Source organism: Hyla sarda, chromosome 8 (genome assembly GCF_029499605.1).
Source record: "Hyla sarda isolate aHylSar1 chromosome 8, aHylSar1.hap1, whole genome shotgun sequence".
NCBI classification, from domain to species: domain Eukaryota; kingdom Metazoa; phylum Chordata; class Amphibia; order Anura; family Hylidae; genus Hyla; species Hyla sarda.
In genome coordinates, this window is record NC_079196.1 from 55944455 (window position 1) to 55968180 (window position 23726).

The 23726-nt window shown below is 41.4% G+C and overlaps 1 protein-coding gene across 10 annotated transcripts in view; it reads right to left on the reverse strand.

Moving 5' to 3' along the window:
• The window catches only part of LOC130285427 (dynein axonemal heavy chain 11-like), a 523820-nt gene that overhangs the window by 152213 nt on the left and 347881 nt on the right, over positions 1-23726 (reverse strand). For all 10 annotated transcript variants that reach the window (XR_008847325.1, XM_056536793.1, XM_056536797.1 and 7 more), the window contains 4 exons: positions 20869-21003; positions 5684-5857; positions 1784-2019; positions 1128-1250 (listed from right to left, as the gene is read on the reverse strand). Coding sequence is in view for 9 of the 10 variants with exons in the window: in XM_056536793.1 (XP_056392768.1) it covers positions 1128-1250; positions 1784-2019; positions 5684-5857; positions 20869-21003 (668 nt within the window). In the remaining variant the exon portion in view is untranslated. The remainder of the gene's footprint in view (positions 1-1127; positions 1251-1783; positions 2020-5683; positions 5858-20868; positions 21004-23726) is intronic.

Consider the following 23726-nt stretch of genomic DNA (forward strand, 5'->3'; position numbering starts at 1 on the left):
ATATATATATATATATATATATATATATATATATATATGTTATTTTTTCCTGGATAACCCCTTTTACTTAGACATAGTTCTGGTGAAAGTTCACAAGACTGAAGAGGCTGCCACTGGGATGACTTACAGTACACTACTTTAGATGGCATGTGGGGGCAGAAGGACTTACTGATGCCCTGGGTTTACACAGCACTTGAGTGATAATACACTTCTAAACATTCCATGTACTCAGTGTCCACATGTCTTAGTGTTTGCAGAGTGCTGCTGTAATTATTTTGTATGTTGCAGTCTTGGAAGGGGGCACCTGCACTTTAATTTTATTTTATTTGGAGGTGCTGATCATTTTATTTTTTTTGTTTAAAACCTCACTTGTATGAATACATTGCAATACACCACTGAATAAAACGGAAAAAATATGATGTCATGACCCATTTGTTTTTATAATCTTTGCCTTTTCAAGATCATGGATTCTCACATTTACCATCTTTTTATACGTCTCTACTGACTGTGAATTTTTCAAGCAAAACAGTGCAAGAATTTTTACAATGATAGCAATATAGGTCTGTTCATTTATCCGATTACAAACTATATCACATATTTGTCAGACTCGGTCGATTTGTAAGCTCATCTTAGAATAGAATGCAGAGAATGTGGATAAAATTAGGCATCACCTGTGCGAAAAGTTACTTTCATCCTATCCAGATAGGCTACAAGGAAGCAATGGGCACGCACAGGTTCAGTCAGTGCCATTTGCAACATCATTTTATAGTCTCTCCAGAAAACCGTGACCTACACAAGGTCATAGGAAACTGATATATTAATCAAACGGGACTTGCCTTCTTCAGTATTTTAAACAACATGCATCATTCTCTCTTGAAGATGTATTAGTTACATTAATCCCATTATAAATATAAATGCACTTGCTAACTACCCTGACGCTGTTAGGGAGCGGCCACAAGAATAAAGCGGATGCACGGTTCACTCCCTATGGGGTAAATTGCCTTCTAGGAATCTACAAACTTCTTCAGTTGGAGAGAATTGTTCCTATAAAAATGCAAAGTTATGTAGTAGAAACATAACGTCAAATTATGTTCTCAAATTATGTTGGATAGGGACATGATGATTACCTTCCCCTTTTAAGTGTATGTCTCCCAAGTAATGGGTCAAGCACAGGGTCAATGGATTCTTCTAAATTTTCTATCAGAACTGGATCACCAGCAACTACCGCATGTTCGATGACATCCACATACCTGTAGAAGACAAGAAACACGAAAAAATCATTGTACACTAGTAATTACAAGATTATGTCTACTAGAACGCTTCCAGTCCTGCTGCTAAAGGCCTCCTGCGATCTCCCATAGCACTTGGCGTCCTAAACAAATGCTGCGTTCCTGCGGCAGTGATCATTACGTCACGACCATGCCCCTCGTGATGTCATGCCACACCCCCTCCATTCATGTCTATGGGAGGGGCGTGTCAGCCAACACACCTACTCCCATACACATGAATGGAGGGGGTGCAGCGTGATGTCAGGAGGGGCATGGCCATGATGTCAGGATCACACCCTCCGGCTACGAGCCTCCTGAACAAAATGTTCAGAACACTCAACCACCAGAGTACCCCTTTAAGGATTTTCGCATCTCAACATTACAACTCAGGCTGTGATCACCAATTCCTAGAATTCTGTGGCTGTGGACATAACAAAAAATACATCAGGTTACAATATGAATGATTATTTCTTTTACTGGATGACTTTTGTGTAGGATATTTAGGACATTATTACCCTTTTTGGCCTAGATGAATTACTTTCAGCCTGGACCCATATCTACTTTTAATCCACTTGATGCCTTGAAGCTGAGGGTCAATCATGAGCGGCCATCGTTCACAGTTGGACAATATGGTACCATTCTGAATGGACATTTTATCACTGGGCAGTCCCTCGTTGTTCCATTTGGCAGTAGTTGCATCATCTGCTAACATACATATGGGATCAAGTCCTTCTGTCATTGGAATAGGAACCTAAAAAAGGCAACAGACTAAGTGAGGATAACTAGTTAGTGACTGCCAAAAAGCATACATAGCCCCTTAAAGGCCGTCACGCCCCCTCCCATAGACTTGCATTGAGGGGACGGGGCATGATGTCACACGGGGGCGGAGTCGTGACGTCAAGAACTTCCATTCCGGTGGTCAGGACCCAGACCCTCCAGCGCTTCCGGAGCAGACACAGGTGGGTGCCGCATGCTATATTGCGATCAGACATCTGCGATCAGACATCCTTTGGATAGGGGATAAGATGTCCCTGAATATACAGGTAGCTAGTATGGATGACCCTATTTCTAAGGATTCTTGCCTGACAAAAATGGCGCAGCCATTCAGGAGATATCCATCTTGTTGCTAATATGATAATTTCTTCTTAACTGCACTGAAGGCGGCTGCTGCTGTATGTGCAAAGCTTTCCCTTTCCTGACCTGACAATAACCCAGCCCCCTTAATAAAAATTCATACCCTCTTCTTTAGTAAGTCTGTGAAGGGGCGGAGTTATCAGTCAAATGGGTGTGGTTAGTGATCTTAGTGGGCGGGAGAAAGCTTTGTACATACAGAAGCAGCCACCTCCAGTGCAGATAAGAAGGAATTACCATATGAGCAAGATGAAAATCTCTGGAACGCCTTCATCCATTTTTACACAGTAAGAAGCATTAGAAACCCAGCTGTTAGATTCCCTTAAAGAGTACCTCTCATTAACCTGATACATTTTGTAATCCTCCCAGTTCACTGCCCCCATCATGATAAACCACCACCAGCCTTTATTTTTACTATTTTTTTAGTTTTCTACCTTGATATTGCTCTGTATTTTCTTCTCAGGTTCAGATTCACAGACTGGGAAGGGAGTTACCCAGAACGTGTGACATCATCTGAAGCCATACAGGGGAGAACTTCCCTCCTCACTCTGCAACCAACAGCAAATGGCAGTAAAGTGTGAGAGGAGCTATGATTGGATAAGGCTGGACCCCTCCACACTCCAGACTGCATTTCCTGTGTTTGGACTTCTGCCAGGCCAGCAGGAGTCCAAAGTCTGTGCAAGAGATTGGGGGAACAGTGCTCTGGAGAAGTTGGGAAAAACCTAGTGGCAGCTTTTTTAAACACATATAAAACATAGAAAACCATTTTCTTGTTAACAAAGTATATTAGAAAGATTTTTTACTTACCATAAGGAGTGCAATAGCAAAAATTAGTTTTAATGAGAGTTACCATTTAAGCAGACAAATGTCACAGGTGTTTTTTGTGTCCTTTTTCTCTGCTTTTGCAATTTGGTATAAATTGTAGTGGAAATGTGATTAGATTATTAGGAGATTATTATTATAGATTTTTGTTTTATGTACAAATCTGTATGTAATATTTATGGCATAAGCAACACCAGCCTTAAAGAGGTATTTTGGGTTCCCCAAAAGCTTCATATAAAGCAGGAGCTGTAGAAAAGAAAACATGCGATACATACCTACCCCTGGTCTTCCGCAGGTCCAACTGCAGCTCTTATTGCGGATTCTTCCAGGCTCCCACTACTCATCTCCTTTCCCTGTTTTGAGATGACATGCTGGAGAAAGACCTGTCTACTTAGCCAATCACTGACCACATTGGTGTCCTGTCTCTCGTCTTGGAGAAGAGAGGAGTAGGGAAGGACCAGAAGGAGCTGCAATGGGAGCTGTAAGGGACCAGGGATAAGTATCACTTTTTGGAATGAAACACATGCAGTTTTTGGAATGAAACACTCCTTTAAAAGGAGTACTCCAGTGGATTATTTTTTTATTTTGATCAACTGGTGCCAGAAATGTAAACAGATTTGTAAATTACTTCTATTTAAAAATCTTAATCCTTCCAGTACTTATCAGCTGCTGTAAACCACAGAGGAAGTTCTTTTCTTTTTGAATTTCTTTTCTGTCTGACCACAGTGCTCTCTGCTAACACCTCTGTCCATGTCAGGAACTGTCCAGAGCAGGAGAGGTTTTCTATGAGGATTTGCTCCTGCTCTGGAAAGTTCCTGATATGGACAGAGGTGTCAGCAGAGAGCACTATGGTCAAACAGAAAGGAAAAAAAAAAAAAAAAAAAGAACTTCCTGTACAGCATACAGCATCTGATAAGTACTGGAAGGATTAAGATTTTCCCTACATTTTCTACTTTCACTACATTTTGCTTTTTTTACACATGCTCTGATCTATGGGGTTTTCCTCAGCTCAAATCCACCACATTTTATGTGGAAACCTTAGTAAATATGTTGGGTTTTTGTGAAAATGTCAGGAACACGCCCCTTTTCGGAGACCATGCCCCCTTTTCCCGGCGGCCTCGCCCATTTTTCGGGTTTTCTTAGCAAAATGGAGAGTTAGTCATTTTCTGGCGCACGACCCGACAAAACATGTCGGCTTTGTACTAGAAAATATTTGTCCAAACCCTTTAAGTAACCCTTTAAGTAAATCCAGAGTGCGCCTCATGTTACACATATACAATATATACAGTATTTTTGCTGTAGATAATGAATATACAATTGCTAGACCAGAGGAAATTTCCACATTGATCCTATTCACTTTCTGACCTGTAGCAGATTTTTTTGCAGGAATTATGAAAATCAGTTCCATTTATCCAAATTATTTTTTTTGGGTGGTTATATGCAAGAACATGAATTTCTGGCGAAAAAAAAACCCTGCTGCATGTGAATTCACCCATTCAGTGTCAGAATGTGGTGATTGAAGCTTATTGCCTTCAACAGTGGAAATGGATTGCCATTTCACAAAAACATGGCTCTATAGACCTGGAGAAGATTGATATAAAGCTTAAGTGCTGTATTACTACAAAGAAAGTGTGCTTCTTGGTTCAGATGCTGAGAATAGAATGTAGTTAGCCTGAAAAAAGGAATAATACTGAGGATTAAGATTTTTATTTTTTATGTTATGTTAAAGGCATTATCCACTGATCAACTCTCTCTTAAAGGGGTATTCCGGGCAAAAATATTTTATCCCCTATCCAAAGGATAGGGGATAAGGTGTCTGATCACAGGGGGCCCGCTGCTGAGACCCCCCACGATCTCACTGTAGCACCCGCGGGTGCTGAATCTCAAGTTTCAGAAACCTCCGGGTTTCCGGGACTGGGGACGGGACGTCACGCCACGCCCCCTCCATTCATGTCTATGGGAGGGAGCGTGACTCCGTCACGCCCCCTCCCATAGACATGAATGGAGGGGGCGTGGCGTGACGTCACATCCCCAGTCCCGGACACCCGGAGGTTTCCGAAACTGGAGACGCAGCTCCCACATAGAATGTGGGTGCTGCAGGGATATCGCGGGGGGTCTCAGCAGCAGGCCCTCCAGGATCAGACACCTTATCCCCTATCCTTTGGATAGGGGATAAAATGTTTTTCCCCGGAATACCCCGTTAACTTTGAATATGGTCGACAATTGGTCTGTGGGTCATACCTACTGCAGAGTACCCTACCATGATCTACTGTTATTTATATGAAAGTGACCGGGGGAGTGAGTATTGCACAGGTACCTGCAGTACAAACGAGTTGCAGTTCACTAATATTGTTGCCATTTGGAGAAATAATTGCCTGTATAGAAGTCTTTTTTTTCCTTTTAACATAGACAATCCTTTTAAGCAATTTGGCAGATTCTCCCCAACAAATCCCAAGTCTTACTTTTTGACTTTGTAAATATGGCATCCACAAATGTTCTACAAGCTCGTGACGATACTTCTTGGAGAATGACCCAGCATACGAGATGAAGGTAGCTGTGAGCAGGAGATCTCCGCACAGAGTTTGCTCTTGTTTATGGTATAAAGCAACAGACTGAGCCCATCGGACGTTTTCTGACTGCAAACAGAAGGATTATATTGTTAATATTTGACCCAAACCCAGCCTAACAAGGAACTAGATAGACCAAATGCTCATCTGAGATATTATACTTAGTCCTAAAAGGGCTACTCCACTGGAAAACATTTTTTTTTTAAATCAACTGGTGTCAGAAAGTTAAACAGATTTGTGGATTACTTCTATTAAAAAATCTTAATCCTTCCAGTATTTATCAGCTGCTGTATGCTCCACAGGAAGTGCTTTTCTTTTTGAATTTCCTTTCTGTCTGACCACAGTGCTCTCTGCTGACACCTCTGTCCATGTCAGGATCTGTCCGGAGCAGGATAGGTTTTCTATGGGGATTTGCTCCTACTCTGGACAGTTCCTAAAATGGACAGAGGTGTCAGCAGAGAGCACTGTGGTCAGGCAGAAAGGAAATTCAAAATGAAAAGAACTTCCTGTGGATCATAACAGCAGCTGATAAGTACTGGAAGGATTAAGGTTTTTTAATAGAAGTAATTTACAAATCTGTTTAACTTTCTGGCACCAGTTGATTTAAAAAACATTTTTTTCCAGTGAAGTAGCCCTTTAATGGTTTATTGGGAAAAAGCAAACACAAACATGTCTACATAGAAATGAAAAGAGCAAAATAAGGGGGACACTTTAAAAAACTATTATTTTCTATTCAACTGGTGCTTTGGTTACTTCTATTAAAAATTCTTCCAGTACCTATCAGCTGTCGTATGCTCCAGGGGAAATTGTGTAGTTCTTTTCTGTCTGACCACAGTGCTCTCTGCTGACACATCTGCAAATCCCCATAGCAAACACAGAGGTGTCAGCAAAGAGCACAACTTCCTCTGAAGCATACAGCGGCTGATAAGTACTGGAAGGATTAAGATTTTTAATTGAAGTAATTTACAAATCTGTTTAACTTTTTGGCACCAGGTGATTTAAAAAAATTGTTTTCCACTGGAGTACCCCTTTAAAGACAAGAAGCTAATTGTACCAAATTTATCATAATGGCTTTTGGTACATGATGCTCCCGAGGATCTTCTGGTCTCCTGAGGCTTCTCCATCTATCGTACATGATGCATTTGATACACCTTCATAACATACTAGAAAAGCGTCATGGCTGTCATACATGTACCTGTAGTCCATTGCAGCAGAGTCCTACTGATTTCAATAGGATTCTGCTGCACTGTTCACATGGCAGCATTACCGGGCCAGATGTTTCTGCCGGGGAAATTCCGATTCCGCCGTCTGCAGAAAGAACAGACATGTCTATTCGTTCTGCAGAATCTGCAAGCAAATGCATTGCCGTCTATGAGATGGCGCATTTCCGAGCGGTCCTAGCGTCGGCATGTTCTGCCGGCACTTCGCTTTCGGTGGAATGTACGCATGAAAATTTTCCGTGCGGACATTCCACAGTTCGAACATAACCTAAAGATGGGCACATGATGTTACTAACATGCAAATTCCATGCCAATTTTGAACGAATTCCACGCCAATTCTCTACGTTGACTTCAATAGGATTCCTCTTCGGAATTCCAGGAAAAAGACAAGACTTTTTTTTGCAGAATTTAGAATTTCCGTTGTAAGTTTTGCTGTGTGAATGGGACAGCAGAATTCCATTGAAGTGAATGGACAATTCATTTCTGCAGAATTTACTGCAGAATTTTCATGCGGAATTCCATGCTGAAATTCTGCCTTGTGAGAATACCCTCACCCTGTGAGAAGCCCTGGCTATTGTAATGTGGAGAGTTAGGCTGGGTTCACACCACGTTTTGTTAAATACGGTTCCCGTATACGGCTGGGAGGAGGGGGGGCGGGGCTTATTTGCGGCGCCCGCTCTCAGCCGTATTTGGGAACCGTATTTAATGCATGTCTATGAGCCGACTGGAGTGAACCGCAGCCTCCGGTCGGCTGTGTTTTCGGCCGTATGCGGTTTCCCGACTGTAGGCAAAAACGAGGTCGACCACGTTTTTGCCTGCGGTCGGAAAACCGCATATGGCCGAAAACGAAGCCGACCGGAGGCTGCGGTTCACTCCGGTCGGCTCATAGACATGCATTAAATACGGTTCCCGAATACGGCTGAGTGCGGGCGCCGTGATTAAGCCCCGCCCCCCTCCTCCCAGCCGTATACGGGAACCGTATTTAACAAAACGTGGTGTGAACCCAGCCTTAGGTGGGTCCCTATCATTTGTGGTGATGGATAGTTACCTTCATGTTCATGTCGAAAACTGATGTAAAACTAAAGAGACAATTGCCCCTCATACTAAACTTTGTATATGCTATAGTTTTAAATCAGTGTTTTTCAAACAAAGCATCTCCAGCTGTTGCAAAACTACAACTCCCAGTATGCCCGGACAGCCAACAGCTGTGCGGGCATACTGGGAGTTGTAGTTTTGCAGCAGCTTGAGGCCACTGTTTGGAAAACACTCATTCAAAGGGGTTATCCAGGAATAGAAAAACAGAGCTAACTTATTTTTTTTTTTATTTAAACGCTCCCGTCTGTCTCCAGGTTGGGTGTGGTTTGGCACCTCAGTTCCATTGAAGTGAATGGAGCCAAGTTGTAATACCACACAGAACCTGGAGACAGACGTGGAGCTGTTTTTGAAATAAATTAGTTCTGTTTTTTTCTATTCCTGGATAACCCCTTTAAAGGCTATAGACACCTTTTTATTCTTGCTTTGCACTTATTATGGTGCAAAAAAATATTTTAGCTCTAAAGATGGTGGTGTTAGTTATATCCCACTTTTCTTTGTGTATATATTAGATGTCATCCATACTAATTACTGGTATGCTGAGTTTCTATGTTGTTTATTATTTTCTGTAGACAACGTATCTGTATGGCGTTACAGCTTCACATAACAAGGAAGCAATGAGCCAACAAATAACTAGTAGAATGTAAGAATGTTTTGCACCTGACACATCAATTACCAGATTACTATGATCTATGGCCTGACAGCGAGCACCTTGAAGGAACAGCTTTGTTTTGAGTGATGCAGCGCAACCTAGTCTTAGAAGTCAGACAATGAGTTTATGAACTATTTCTTCTTGTTATTAATGTTTTTGTTTTTGTTTTTTTATATTAGTAATTCAAAGTATGTATAATTATATACTATTTTATTAATTCTTTTTTTTATTTTATTTTTATTTTTGCGGATGCAAACTCATCTTATTATTGTGCAAAGCAGGATTTCTAGGAAGTTTCTAGAATCCTGGTAGGAACCCTAACAATTTCTATATCCAGAGGCGTAGCTTGTAACTTTTGGGCCCCCCGATGCTAAATCTGCAACAGGGCCCCATATGCCAAATATAATACTGGTCTCTTGTGAGGCAGCTGTGCTTTGGGGCCGCCTTAGGCACCAGGGCCCCGATGTGACTGCTACCTCCGCTACCTCTATAGCTACACCCCTGTCTATATCCTTTCCACTCTACTGGATTGTCCACCAGACTCCTGGAAAAAGGAATGACCCCCCTTTAAAGGGTTTTTCCTTGATTAGAAAAGCATAACTGATTTCTTCTAGAAACAGCGTCACTCTCATCCCCAGTTTTTCTGTGCAATTGCAGCTCAGTTCCATTGAAGTGTAATACCACACATAACCTGAGGACAAGTGTCATGAAGCTATGTTCCCTGGGAAAAAATATTATATGTATATATATATATATATATATATATAAATATATAAATCCACACACACACACACATATATATATATATATATATACACACATAATATTTTAACTATTAGATCATTTTTATTTTACCTGTAGTTAAAAAAAAACAACATTTTTGTGTTCTATACAGTGCATAGTGAAAGTATTCGGCCCCCTTGAACTTTTCGACCTTTTGCCACATTTCAGGCATCAAACATAAAGATATAAAACTGTAATTTTGTGAAGAATCAACAACAAGTGGGACACAATCATGAAGTGGAACTAAATTTATTGGATATTTCAAACTTTGTTAACAAATAAAAAACTGAAAAATTGGGATTGCTAAATTATTCAGCCCCTTTACTTTCAGTGCAGCAAACTCTCTCCAGAAGTTCAGTGAGGATCTTTGAATGATCCAATGTTGACCTAAATGACTAATGATGATAAATAGAATCCACCTGTGTGTAATCAAGTCTCCGTATAAATGCACCTGCACTGTGATAGTCTCAGAGGTCCGTTTAAAGAGCAGAGAGCATCATGAAGAACAAGGAACTCACCAGGCAGGTCCGAGATACTGTTGTGGAGAAGTTTAAAGCCGGAGATGGATACAAAAAGATTTCCCAAGCTTTAAACATCCCAAAGAGCACTGTGCAAGCGATAATATTGAAATGGAAGGAGTATATAACCACTGCAAATCTACGAAGACCTGGCCGTCCCTCAAAATTTTCAGCTCATACAAGGAGAAGACTGATCAGAGATGCAGCCAAGAGGCCCATGATCACTCTGGATGAACTACAGAGATACAGCTGAGGTGGGAGACTCTGTCCATAGGACAACAATCAGTCGTATACTGCACAAATCTGGCCTTTATGGAAGAGTGGCAAGAAGAAAGCCATTTCTTAAAGATATCCATAAAAAGTGTTGTTTAAAGTTTTCCACAAGCCACCTGGGAGACACAGCAAACATGTGGAAGAAGGTGCTCTGGTCAGATTAAACCAAAATCCAACTTTTTGGCAACAATGCAAAACGTTATGTTTGGCGTAAAAGCAACACAGCTCATCACCCTGAACACACCATCCCCACTGTCATGCATGGTGGTGGCAGTATCATGAATTGGGCCTGCTTTTCTTCAGCAGGGACAGGGAAGATGGTTAGAATTGATGGGAAGATGGATGGAGCCAAATACAGGACCATTCTGGAAGAAAACCTGGTGGAGTCTGCAAAAGACCTGAGAATGGGAAGGAGATTTGTCTTCCAACAAGACAATGATCCAAAACATAAAGCAAGATCTACAATGGAATGGTTCACAAATAAGCATTTCCAGGTGTTAGAATGGCCAAGTCAAAGTCCAGACCTGAATCCAATGGAGAATCTGTGGAAAGAACTGAAAACTGCTGTTCACAAACGCTCTCCATCCAACCTCACTGAGCTCGAGCGGTTTTGCAAGGAGGAAAGGGCAAAAATTTCAGTCTCTCCATGTGCAAAACTGATAGAGACCTACCACAAGCGACTTACAGTTGTAATCGCAGTAAAAGGTGGCGCTACAAAGTATTAACTTAGAGGGTTGAATAATTTTGCACGCCCAATTTTTCAGTTTTTTATTTGTTAAAAAAGTTTGAAATATCCAATAAATTTGGTTCATGATTGTGTCCCACTTGTTGTTAATTCTTCACAAAAAATTACAGTTTTATATCTTTATGTTTGAAACCTGAAATGTGGCAAAAGGTTGAAAAGTTCAAGGGGGCGAATACTTTCACTATGCACTGTAGTTTCATGGGTAGCCGACACAGGGCTTTCTGCTGCCACCAATGATTGCGTCAGGAACTGCAGGGCTCATGCCCTGGCTTCCACTCATTTGATGCTCAATATGCTAGGATCTGCAGTGCACATATCGCTAGTAATAGAAAGCTACTGTGTATTCTAATGCATTTTAGGTGGGCAATAAAATATACGCTACACTTTAGAAGGCTATCTGTCACTATTGCTGTGTGCACTGCAGTGCTTAATTAAAGGGGTACTTCACTGGCCAACGTTCAGAAGTAAATGTTCCGAACACTGTTTTCGCGCTGCAGGGGTCAGCCGTGCCCCTCATGACATCACGGCATTGAGGGGGCGTGGCAATGATGTCACGAGGGGGTGGCTGACCCCCACGATGCGAAAACAGCATTCGGAACATTTACTTCTGAATGCTGGCCAGTGGAGTACCCCTTTAAGAGAGAAAGCTTCCCTCAGCATATTGTATATTCTAATGCCCCGATAAATGCATTAGAATAAACATCACTGCTGCTGCACAACCTGTAAAAGTGTATAACACAAAAAAAAAATTATTTTTTAAAATAAAGTTATATTATATTATATAATTTTAGTGAAACAATGTAATAAAAAAAAAAATCTAAATACCCCTTTAATATAGACCCCCAAACAGACTTGTAGATACTACCATTCCCGAAGGCATCTCACTCCTCCGCAATATGTGTTACTTTGCCTGTTGTTAGACTAAATCTGTCTCTGGTAACAACTAGATCAGGACAGGACACAAGAAGTGGGGGCATGGCATTCTTTGACCATGTGATTCTACAATTTCAGTTAAAATGGTACTCCACCGGACAGCCTTCCGGCTTTGGGCGTGGCCTGACCCTGACATCACAAGGGGCGTGGCCGACCCTCACAGCGCGTGCACAGCATTTGGAACTAAATGTTCCGAATGCAGCCGGAACACTGGAGTACCCCTTTATAGAATGTGATGGAAAAAATGCACACACACATTTACACATTCATTTTTTCTTTTTCTCTGTTTATCTTTCAATGGTGTTTTATATATTATATACTATTGACTCCAAGCAAACATATAGACACAGTGGCCCTCATTTACAATTGCAAACTCAACATGTTTTGACGGGTTGTGCGCCAGATTCTGTCGCATTGCGCCAGACATTCTGTCTGCGCCAGATTTTGCTCCAGGATTGAAAAACCCCCCGACTAACTCTCCATTTTGCTAAGAAAACCCAAAAAAGGGGAGTGGCTGCTGGGAAAGGGGCGTGGTCTCCGAAAAGGGGTGTGTTCCCCACATTTTCACAAAAATCCAACATATTTACTAAGGTTTCCACAGAAAATGTGGTGGATGTGAGTTGAGGAAAACCCGACAGATCAGAACATGAGTAAAAAAAAAGGAATATGTAGGGAAAGTGGAAAATGTAGAGAAACCTTAGTAAATACCGTGGAAAATAAATTGTAGGGAATTAAAACCCCACAAAGAAACCTACACAACACTCTCAGTAAATGAGGGCCAATATATTGAGTTTTTGTGAAAATGTCGGGAACACGCCCCTTTTCGGAGACCACGCCCCCTTGCCCCATTTTCGCGTTTTCTAAGCAAAATGGAGAGTTAGTCGGGGATTTTTCAGTTCTGGCGCAAAGTCTGGCGCAGAAAGAATTTCTGGTGCAATGCGACAGCATCTGGCGCACAACCCGACAAAACATGTCGAGTTTACAATAGTAAATGAGGGCCATTGTTTTCTTCAGGGGAAAAAAGCCATACGTCGTCTATGGCGATTCTTCTGGAGTAGTGTATCTTGCCCCATCCACTTTTATGGAGCTGATCTAGAATACCTGCTCAACCACATGGACGGAGCAGCAGCCCTTATGTTACTGCTGACATCATTGTTATGTCCTGGAAATGTCTATGGGGGCTACAGTGGATGTGGAGTGTTTTAACCCTCTTTGGGTATGTTATAGATGCACTTATAACTAGATAGATACTCCATTCATTTAAACCTATGCATTTTCTAAACAATGGTGAAGTCTGGGTTTCTTTCATACAGTAATAGAATGCTTGCTCCTCCCGCAGTAAATGAAATAATGTAGGTATAAAACAACTACCTGACAAAATAGCATTAATAATAAAAACAGTAATGTCATGGATACAATCATTTGAAATCCATTTATTTACTAGGATTTTCTTACGAACAACATCCATTAATCTCAGCCATCTCTAAATGGAGATGTTATGATTAGATTCCATAATAGAGCCTATTCCACACGACTGTGAAAGGGTACAATAGATGTCACCTTCAATGGATTCTAAAGAAAACACACAAGCTCTATGTCGCATTAAAAGAATCATTTCTGTGTTCTCAATTCTGAGTTCTCATTTAGTGTAGAAAACACTTGTATTAACACTAAGAATCCATGTATGTACCTGGCGCAGAGCAGATTTTCAAAATAGAAACAATGCGCCATATAGTGTTGAGCGGCATAGGCCATATTCAAATTCGCGATATTTCACGAATAAAAAGGAGGAATATTCGTCATATATTCACTAAATTCGCATATTCGTAATATTCGCGTTTTATTTTCGCATATGCGAAAATTAGCATATACAAAAATTTGCATATGCGGAAATTTGCCTATGCTAATTTTTGCATATGCGAAAATTTGCACGCCAGTCTCACACAGTAGTATTAGAGCCTTCTTTACGCCACACAAGCTGGAAGCAGATAGGGGTGATCACTGTGATGTGTACTGTGAAAAGAAAAAAAACGAATATTTGTAATTGCGAATACAGTGATCCCTCAACTTACAATGGCCTCAACATACAATAGTTTCAACATACAATGGTCTTTTCTGGACCATCGTAACTTGAAACCAGACTCAACATACAATGCTATGGAATCTGCGAAACGTGTCAATGGCTTGAAGAACCGACCAATCAGAATGGATATTTCACTGGTAAAACCAGTGTATTCCTAAAGTGTATGCACTGACTGGTGTCTGGTAGCGCCCCTACAGTACAGGGAGGTATTACATGTTCTGTACTCTTTACCTGTGCCAGGGTTACCTGCTCCTTTGGACACCAGGTAAGGGCAAATCCATTTTCCTTTTTTTTGGACATTTTTTTTAGGACATGGTGTGTTCTGTACAGGACCCTGAAGAAGCTTCTGTCCTCTACATAGACCAATGTTTCCAAAGAGGTTGCCTGCAGCTGTTGCAAAACTACAACTCCCAGCAGGCACCCTGGTTGGGAAACACTGAAATAGACAGTGATTACAGCTCCCAGCAGATCTTTCTTACTTTTATATGTAGAATTTGCTTTATCTATATTAGTTATCTATTTATTGTCCTTTAATCCTCACCTTTTCCTATTTTTGGATGACATTTTGGTGCCTTTAGAACCAATTACCAGGTTTCCATAGAGTTCTGGTCTCAACATACGATGGTTTCAACATACAATGGTCGTCCTGGAACCAATTAATATTGTAACTTGAGGGACCACTGTATATAGCGCTATATTCGCGAATCCACGAATATGCGATATTCGCGAATAAAGTTTGCATTGCGAATATTCATGAGCAACACTAGCGCCATTTATCTAGTACAGTGGTCTTCCACCTGCGGACCTCCAGATGTTGGGTGTCCGGGCATGCTGGGAGTTGTAGTTTTGCAACATCTGGAGGTCCGCAGGTTGAAGACCACTGATCTAGTATGTTGATGTAAAATATTATATCATATTTGTATCTCAGTATGTACTATATCCGTGTTGTAAGTCAAGATCAGTTAGAAGGAGATACTTTTTTATGGTATAAAAATAAGTGTCTAGGGACTGTACAGTAATCCATGTTAAGCAGTGGTCCCCTAATCTGTGGACCTCCAGCTGTTACAAGACTAAGAATCCCAGCATGCCCGGACAGCCAACAGGAGGTCCACAGTTTGGAGAACACAGATGTAGAATATTAGTTTATGTAAATCTTATAAAGATGAATTCATACTCCAACCTTGTATAATAAATGGACTGGCATAGGTCTAGTTCAAGTTAGGCTGCTTTCACACTATAAAGTTCTTCTTCCGTTTAAAGATCCGTTATGAAATTCCGTTATAAAGTCTTTTATAACGGATCCTTAAACTTCCGTTAACAAATCCCATTAAAGTCTATGGGATTTTTTAATCTTCCGTTTGTACCTTTTTTGTTCCGTTAAACTAACGTCCGTTAGTTATAACGGAAGAATAGAACGGACATGCAGTATTTTTTTCCCGTTTACAATTAACGGATCATTGAACGTCCGTTAATTATTAACATTGAAGCCAATGGACGTAACGGACGTTACAAAATGCACCTGTTATTGTCCGTTAATTTAACGTCCGTTAGTGCCACTGAGCATGCTCAGTAGAGATTTCACACTCCTGAAGTCACATGGGAAAGTTGAGTAGTGCTCACATCCCCTGTCACACCCCCTCTACTTCCTGGTCAGACAGCAGGAGGCAGCAGTAGGAGCCTATTCTGGGTATCCGTATTCATCTGCCGCCATCCGCCTGATAGCACTTCAACAGCGCTCTATTAACAGCCGAAGAACCAGAGCAGTGCACCCTCCTGCACCCTCCTTTCTTTGTGTTTTTCAGTTTGGCGTTTTTAAAATCCTTTTGGTGTTTTTTTCACTCGTTTTTCAGCTCCTTGGCAGTTTTGCAAAGTCGCAGCATGTTGAGCCTATGGCTTTTTTCTCCCTAAAATCGTGGAATTTTTCTCCCATAGAAGTCTATGGGAGTAAAAAAAAACGCCAAGAAAAACAACATGTGGGTTTTAACTTTGGCATTTTTGCAGGCGGTTTTTAGTCTTTTTTGGACTTTAGCGATCCAAAAAAGTGATGGAGATAGCTTTTTTAATAAAATTTCGTAGGGAAAAAATTGTAATTAACGAAATGTATCTTTATTATAATGACATTTTAAGGAATTTTTAAACAGGGATCAATTTATGTGGGCGGGCAGGGCTATAAAATAAAATGTAGCCGACAATAATAAAAATGTAAAGTGTGTGTATTTTTCACCTTTTAAATTTTTTTTTTAGGTAGTACTACTACTACTGCCAGCATGGAACACACTGTACATGTACTAATTGACAGATCGCCCCAGGTTCTTTGCGATCGTCCTGTATAATATATAGATGTGGTCGTCCGCTCTTCTATGGTCCCCTGCACTGCCGTATATATACACCTATTCATATTTCCTGCAGAGAGCTGTGATTGGCCAGATGGTTCCAGCCAATCACAACTCTCTGTGAGAAATATGAATAGGTGTATCTATACAGCAGTGCAGGGGACCATAGAAGAGCAGCCGGACGCCCGTATCTATACATTATACAGGAGGATCACAGTGGGTGTCAGGAGTGTCACTTGCTGTGATCTGTCTATTAATGCAGGTACTACAGCTCCCAGCATGAAGCAGAGTGTGCTCCATGTTGGGAGCAGTAATACCTGCAGTTAAGGAAAGATCACAGCGGATGTCACTCCTGACATCCGCTGTGATTGTCCTTCATCCCTGAGATGCAGAGCGGCTTTATCCTGCGCTCGCATGTCTGCACTGTACTCCGGCCGGCCACTCGCCATTCATATTTCCCGCTGAGAGCAGGGATTGGCTGCCACCATCCGGCCAATCCCCACTCTGGGTGGAAAATATGAATGGGTGAGATGAATTTCTATTCACATCACTGGCCGGCCCGGAGTATAGTGTAGAGATGCGAGCGCTGTATAGAGCTGCTCCGCATCTCTGCTATATTATGGACAATCAGGAGTGACACCCAGGGCGATCTGTCTATTAGTAAAGGAACTACTACTCCCAGTGTGTTCCATACTGGGAGTAATAGTAATGTCTAAAAAACACACACACACTAAATTTTTATTATTGTCGGCTACATTATTAGTGCCCTGCCTGCCCACATAAATTGATCCCTGTTTAAAAATTTATTAAAATTCTGTTATAACAAATGCAAAAACACCAGAAAACAAGCCAGAAAAAAACGTCAGACGCAAGAAATTACACTGACGTTTTTTTTCACACAATAAACATAGGGAAAAAAATAACAAGTGAAAACTTAGCTTGAGGCTGTAATTCAGTGATTTTATCAACAGTATTCACTATGTTTTAAAGGGAATATGTGACAGTGACAATGCAGTCCAGTCTCCAATTTGGTGTCTTTATACTCATGTTCAGACTGATACCTATGTGTTTTTTTTTTTTTTAGAAACTTTCTTTTACATTCATCATTCACAAGTCTGTTGAACCTGAGAAAACCAATGGACCCATGGGATTACCGGACTTAATCTCAATTGCCATCACATTGGAAATTCCAGATTATCGGACGTGTTGTAACATTGGAGTTATTGGATTATAGTGACCTAAGCAGAGGTATCTATCGACAACATCTGAGCGCCCACATCATCCTTAAAGGGGTACTCAGGTGGAAAACATTTTTTTAAATTTTTTTAAATCAACTGGTGCAAGAAAGTTGAACAAATTTGTAAATTACTTCTATGAAAAAAATCTTAATTCTTCTAGTACTCACTAGCTGCTGAATAGTACAGAGGAAATTATTTTCTTTTTGGAACACAGAGCTCTCTGCTGACATCACGAGCACAGTGCTCTCTGCTGACATCTCTGTCCATTTTAGGAACTGTCCAGAGCAGCATATGTTTGCTATGGGGATTTTCTTTTACTCTGGACAGTTCTTAAAATAGACAGAGATGTCAGCAGAGAGCACTGTGGTCATGATGTCAGCAGAGAGCTCTGTGTTCCAAAAAGAAAAGAATTTCCTCTGTAATATTCAGCAGCTAATAAGTACTAGAAGGATCTGTTCAACTTTCTGGCACCAGTTGATTTAAAAAAAAAAAAAAAAGTTTTCCACTGGAGTACCCCTTTAACCTAGAGTCCCCTTACAGAGCCTGTTCAAAAATCCACCAGATCAGCTGACTGGAAGCCAAGTCACGTGACCACCCACAATCCACATCACACGCCGGGAGCTCGCGGTAGCGAGCGATAGCGCTTGATTGTGCTTTCCCCGCCACCAGCTAGAACAAGAAGCTACCATCACTGGGATTCACGTGGAGTGGGACGTAGTGCCTGTGACATTTACTTTTAGGAACTGCTTTACCGGCAATTTGCCTCCAGCCAGGCTCCCAGTGTGTTAACTCCATAAGGCCAAGTTTCCACTTTATTTTTTTCTGGCAGTTTTTGGAATACTGCCACTGCAGTTTTTGAGCCAAAGCCAGAAATGTATTCAAAAGGAATAAGACATATAAGGGAAGGATTTATACTTCTCCTCCCTTATGGATCCACTTCTGACTTTGGCTCAATAACTGCAGTTTTGGTATTCCAAAAACTGACAGAAAAAAAAAAAAACAAGTGGAACCTTAGCCTTACTGGCGCTCTCTGCATAGAACTCCGCCCGCTGCTATTGTATTCCCCATATTTCTCGTACAAGATTATACCAATATTGTTTTCCCTCATACCAGGACCTGTGTTACACTATATCCTCACTTCTAGGACTAATTTTGTCTAATTTAATAAACTTTATTATATCTGGAAATCTACGTTTTTTCCATCTTGAACCATCCATCATGTCCCCCTTTTATGGTGGGTATGCTGAGGACTAACTTGTACCTCTCTGCTGATTCTGGGCCATACAGTCATGTGGGCATTCCTAATCAGTGTTTGACATCTCTTTCTATGACCTATAAAACAGAGAGCTGTCAATCAATGAGTATAACTGCCCATATGACTACTTTGTACAATACGAATAGAAATTTACATAAATAAATGACAGGTTATCCTGGAACTTTTCCCACAAAACTATATTTCAATCTACTCAGCTCCTCCTGCTCTATTACATGATGCCTGCAGATTGGGCTGCACTTTCAATGTGACAGGTTCCCTTCTACTCACTTTTAAAAGAAAAAATAATTTTTCTGAATATTCTGTAGCAAATCATTCCTGAACAATTTTTATCAGCAAATAATCACTTTTAGTTACATAAGACAAGAAAAATAACTTCCCTATAAATAATAGTGTTACGGTCTGCACTCCGGCCGCCTGTGCTAGCCGTGAGCGCATTTCCCTGTCATCTACTGCTGCCGGCGGGGTTGGAGTTCGCATCGCGGGATGCACCCGCATAAGAATCCCAGCCCGTCACTCACTCCGGTCCTCTGCCATCTCCTCTCCTGCCTCTCACATTCGGCGTGCGTGTCCCAGTCTCCTAGGGCACACGTGCGCCGGAGCTTTTAGATTTAAAGGGCCAGTATGCCCTTAATTAAGTGTTCACCTGTGTTTCTTCTATAAGTTCCTGCTCCGGATCTTTGTTGCTTTGTGCCATTGAGAAAGCGGTACTGTGTTTTGCCTTGACTCGTTACTGACCTCCTGCTACGTTCCCGACCTTGCTCCTGTGCCGTCTGCCTACTGACCTCCTGCGTCGTTCCTGACCACGCACTAGTGCCGCCTACCCAGATCTTTTGCTATCCTTTTGCTCCTGTTCTCCTTCTGTATCTCGAATCTCCTCAGCCGCCTGTGTGGTCAAGTCGTGCCAGGGGTAGCGACCTGGGTGCCGCCTGCAGCAGCAAGTCCATCCCGCTTTGTGGCGGGCTCTGGTGAAAAAAAGTGGCACCTTAGACTCCGCTCCCAGGCCCGCGTGATCTGTCACACAGGTCCGGCGGATCTACTACCCAGAGTGTTCCTGTCTACTGAACAGCGAATATTACAAATAGATCTGCGGATATCGCCCTTTCTGACCTCTCAGTGCTGTACTTTTCAATAGCTCTGCTGGAAATTTTAACCAAACCTAAAGCAATAAATAAAGTGCTGATAAATCCTTTGGCAATGGGGTTGTCTACCTTTGCTTTCCCAGTTATTTGGTTATGCAATTGAAATTCAATCACATCCTGTTACTAAGAAATAACACAATGAACAGCATTCAAGCATAGAGGGAAAATTCACCAAATTAATCTGTAAATGGACAGCGCTGGAACCCGAGTGATTTACTGAATGAATTAGGATTGATATCTAGCTGTAATCCTTTCCACCTAGATCTATCCTTTCTATAAAAAAAAATAATAATTTGCAATGTTAACCCAAGTCAGCGACTTAATTTCATTACCTCCATCAAGACAAAAAAAGTGGATGATGACGGATTTCACAGGGATGTGTCTGGAAGCCAGTTGGCACGTAAAGGGTTACACAACTGGCCAAGTGACAACTTCTTCGCTGGTAAACCAGTCCTTTAAAAGCACCATTAACGTTGTTTTATTGTTATTAGCGCTCCTTGCATTTTAATTAATCACATTTATGGCAGATACATAATACTTAATATTCCAAAATTTATGGCTCCTGGTTTAGGTTCGCCTTTTCATGTTCCTGCTGAAGCTCAACAAAGAAGTGCTGAAAATGGAGAAAGGTCAGAAATACGTTTCTCCCATGAAAATAAATGCATGATAATGATATAATTCCTTTCAGCTCATCAGTTTCCCAGCTAAGTGCCTCTGTTATTGCCAGATCAGTAGTGTATAACAAAGAAGTACTTTCTGTAGGTTGCTTCATTAGCCTGCCCTGTAGGACCTCACCTCCAGACCTTTCACTAATCTGTTGGCCAGCTCAATGGTCTTGTTAGTTCTATTCACTTCCTCTTGACAGCGGATTTTCTCTGCAGTGGCTTTTTCGAAGGCAGCTGTTAAGGCAGCCAGGTTGGTGTCTAGTTCCTTTAAATGATAGAGAATAAAATGAAATAAAATAAATTGTCTCAATTTCAGAAACTTTGTAAAATAATGAAAAGATAAACTAGGTTATTGAATATTACTAAAATGCATCATGATGCTATTCAACAGACCTGAATAAAGGGCAAGGAAATACTTGTTATGGATGAAAAGACCCCATAAGTCGCATTTGTGCTGCAAAAACGCCAAGTTACTGTGATTTGTATATGATATTCATAAATAATCCTATAAGTAAAATGATATTCTACTTTCTTTAAATCTGACCATACGCAATAGAGAGCTGTAAAATCAACTTCTGCGGTCCTCCATTTAATCTACATATTAAGTTCATATTAAGTGTAAAATACCCCCTATAGGTGATGAACCTTCAGGCACATGTAGCACTGTTAGTTTGTGGGGTTATCATATTGAATATTTGTAATAAGCAGCATATATACATCATTTTTTATGCCCTTTTCTACTCTCTCAGGGTCTATTTACACGGCAGAATTTCTGCTTGCAAAATTCTGCCTCAAATTAAAGCCCATAGACTTCTATGGGATTCCACACTTCCATTCACACTTCTGAATTCCATAGAAGTCAATGGGTTTTAATTTGAGGAGGAATTCCGCAAGCGGAAATTCTACCGTGTGAATAGACCCTTAAAGGGGTATTCCAGGAATTTTTTTTATTTGACTATGCTACAGGGGCTGTAAAGTTAGTGTAGTTCATAATATAGTGTCTGTACCTGTGTGTGACGGTTTTCTCACAATTCTTCTGTGATTTTTACCCCAATATTTATTTGTTAGAGCATACAAAATTACTTGACATCACTAGTCAGCTGATGACAGGGAGCCTGTCTGCTTCAGTGGGTGGAGCGATCGCTTGGTGGGAGAGAGATCAATCTGCAACTAATACAACAGCTGTAGGCACCCTGATTGAAAACCACAAGTCTTTTGAATGAATGCAGCTCATTTATGTTTCAATGGGTGGGGTGGCTGATGTGTGGGAGGGAGGAAAATGGAATTATGAGATTTGTAGTCAAAAAAATAAAACAGGAATTACAAGTTCACAAAAAGATAGCCACAGTGTTATGGTAATCTCACAACATTTAGCCCCAACACAAGTGCAGATCCTTCCTAATCATGTCCATTACTGTCTGCTTTGTATGTACTAAAATCACCTTATGGTGGATAACCCCTTTAAGAGCTGTTATCCTAAAAGTGGAAAGCTCCAATACACCTCATCACTGTGAATAGCCTTTACGTACTGCTACATTTTGCCTGCTTGGAGAAGTAGGACCCATTGTAATGAGTCAATTGGGCCAGATTGATTTCTAGAATGCGTTGTGATGAGACAGGGACATAACCATGTAACAAAATGGTGGCATATCAATAGGATTTGCCTTGACTTTATGACCACTGGCGGGGTCTAACCTCTGGGATCCCTACTAACCCTGAGAATGAGGGGTGGCAGTGCTGGTTTAGTTCTGCATCTTCTTCATGGTTTTTCTCTGTACAGCCGCTCTGGCCATATAAAAAAAAAAAGGGCTACGCTGCAGTTCACTGTACTGAAAATGTAGAACTGGGCAGGGAAAACTTGTTCCCATCATGATGATTGACACCACGATGGAATCCAATGGACCACATTATAAGTCAATAGGGATCTGCAGCCTATTCGTTGACCAGGTCTGGCACTGTCATCCTGGTTTACCATAGGATGGAACCATGACAGCAATTTTAACAGAGCCTTAAAGGGGTACTTCGCTGCTCAGTGTTTGGCACAAACTTTTCAGAATGCTGGAGCCGGCGCCGGGAGCTCATGACGTTATGAGGGGGTGGGGCTATGACGTCACAAGCTCACGGCGCTGGCTCCAGCATTTGGAACAGTTTGTTTCAAATGCTGAGCAGCGGAGTACCCCTCTAAGTAGGAGAGCTAAAGCAGCTAGAAAATCTTTTTATCGTCAGGATTGGTGGGGTCTCCACATTTCCCACCATTCATAAGTGACAACATATCCTAGCTATATGCTATCCTTTTATAATATGGGAATACCCTTTAGAGGGAACCTGTCAGCTACAATTCACATTCCAAACTGCTGACACCTTTATATAGCTGTCAGGACAAGGAAAACATGTTACCTTTCATATGTCTATCTGTGCTTCCATAAGGTTACGTGCACACGGCCATTGTTTTCCATCCCGCTTTTCTCCCATCACTGCCTCCTAAATGGTCTATCCTACTAACGGATGCAAACTGATGCAAAAGGATCCCATTTAGTGGCATCCTTTTGCATCTGTTTTTCATCCATTAGTATGAAAACTCCGCTGCCTACAGACTCCCGCAGCCGGGACTACTACTACTCCCATCATGGAACAGACTTGTTTCCATGATGGGAGTAGTAGTTTCTGGCTGCGGGAGTCAGCGGGTGGCTGGGGAGGCTACATTAGTGCTTGTACTACTACCCCCATCATGTAACAGACTCTGTTCCATGTTGGGGGTAGTAGTACATGGTCTGAGGGATTGATCACACCGGTTCTCACTTATGAGACCCGATGCAATCAGAAGTTATTAAGCAGGGGAGCGGGCGGCATGCTCCGCTCCCCTGCGATGTATTGTGTATTTTTACTTTAAGTTTTAAATCCCCCACGGCCGGTACCAAGGAGCCATTCACGGCTCCCGACGGGGGGCATATGTATATAGATGCGCTGTGGAGAGCCATAATATAGTGG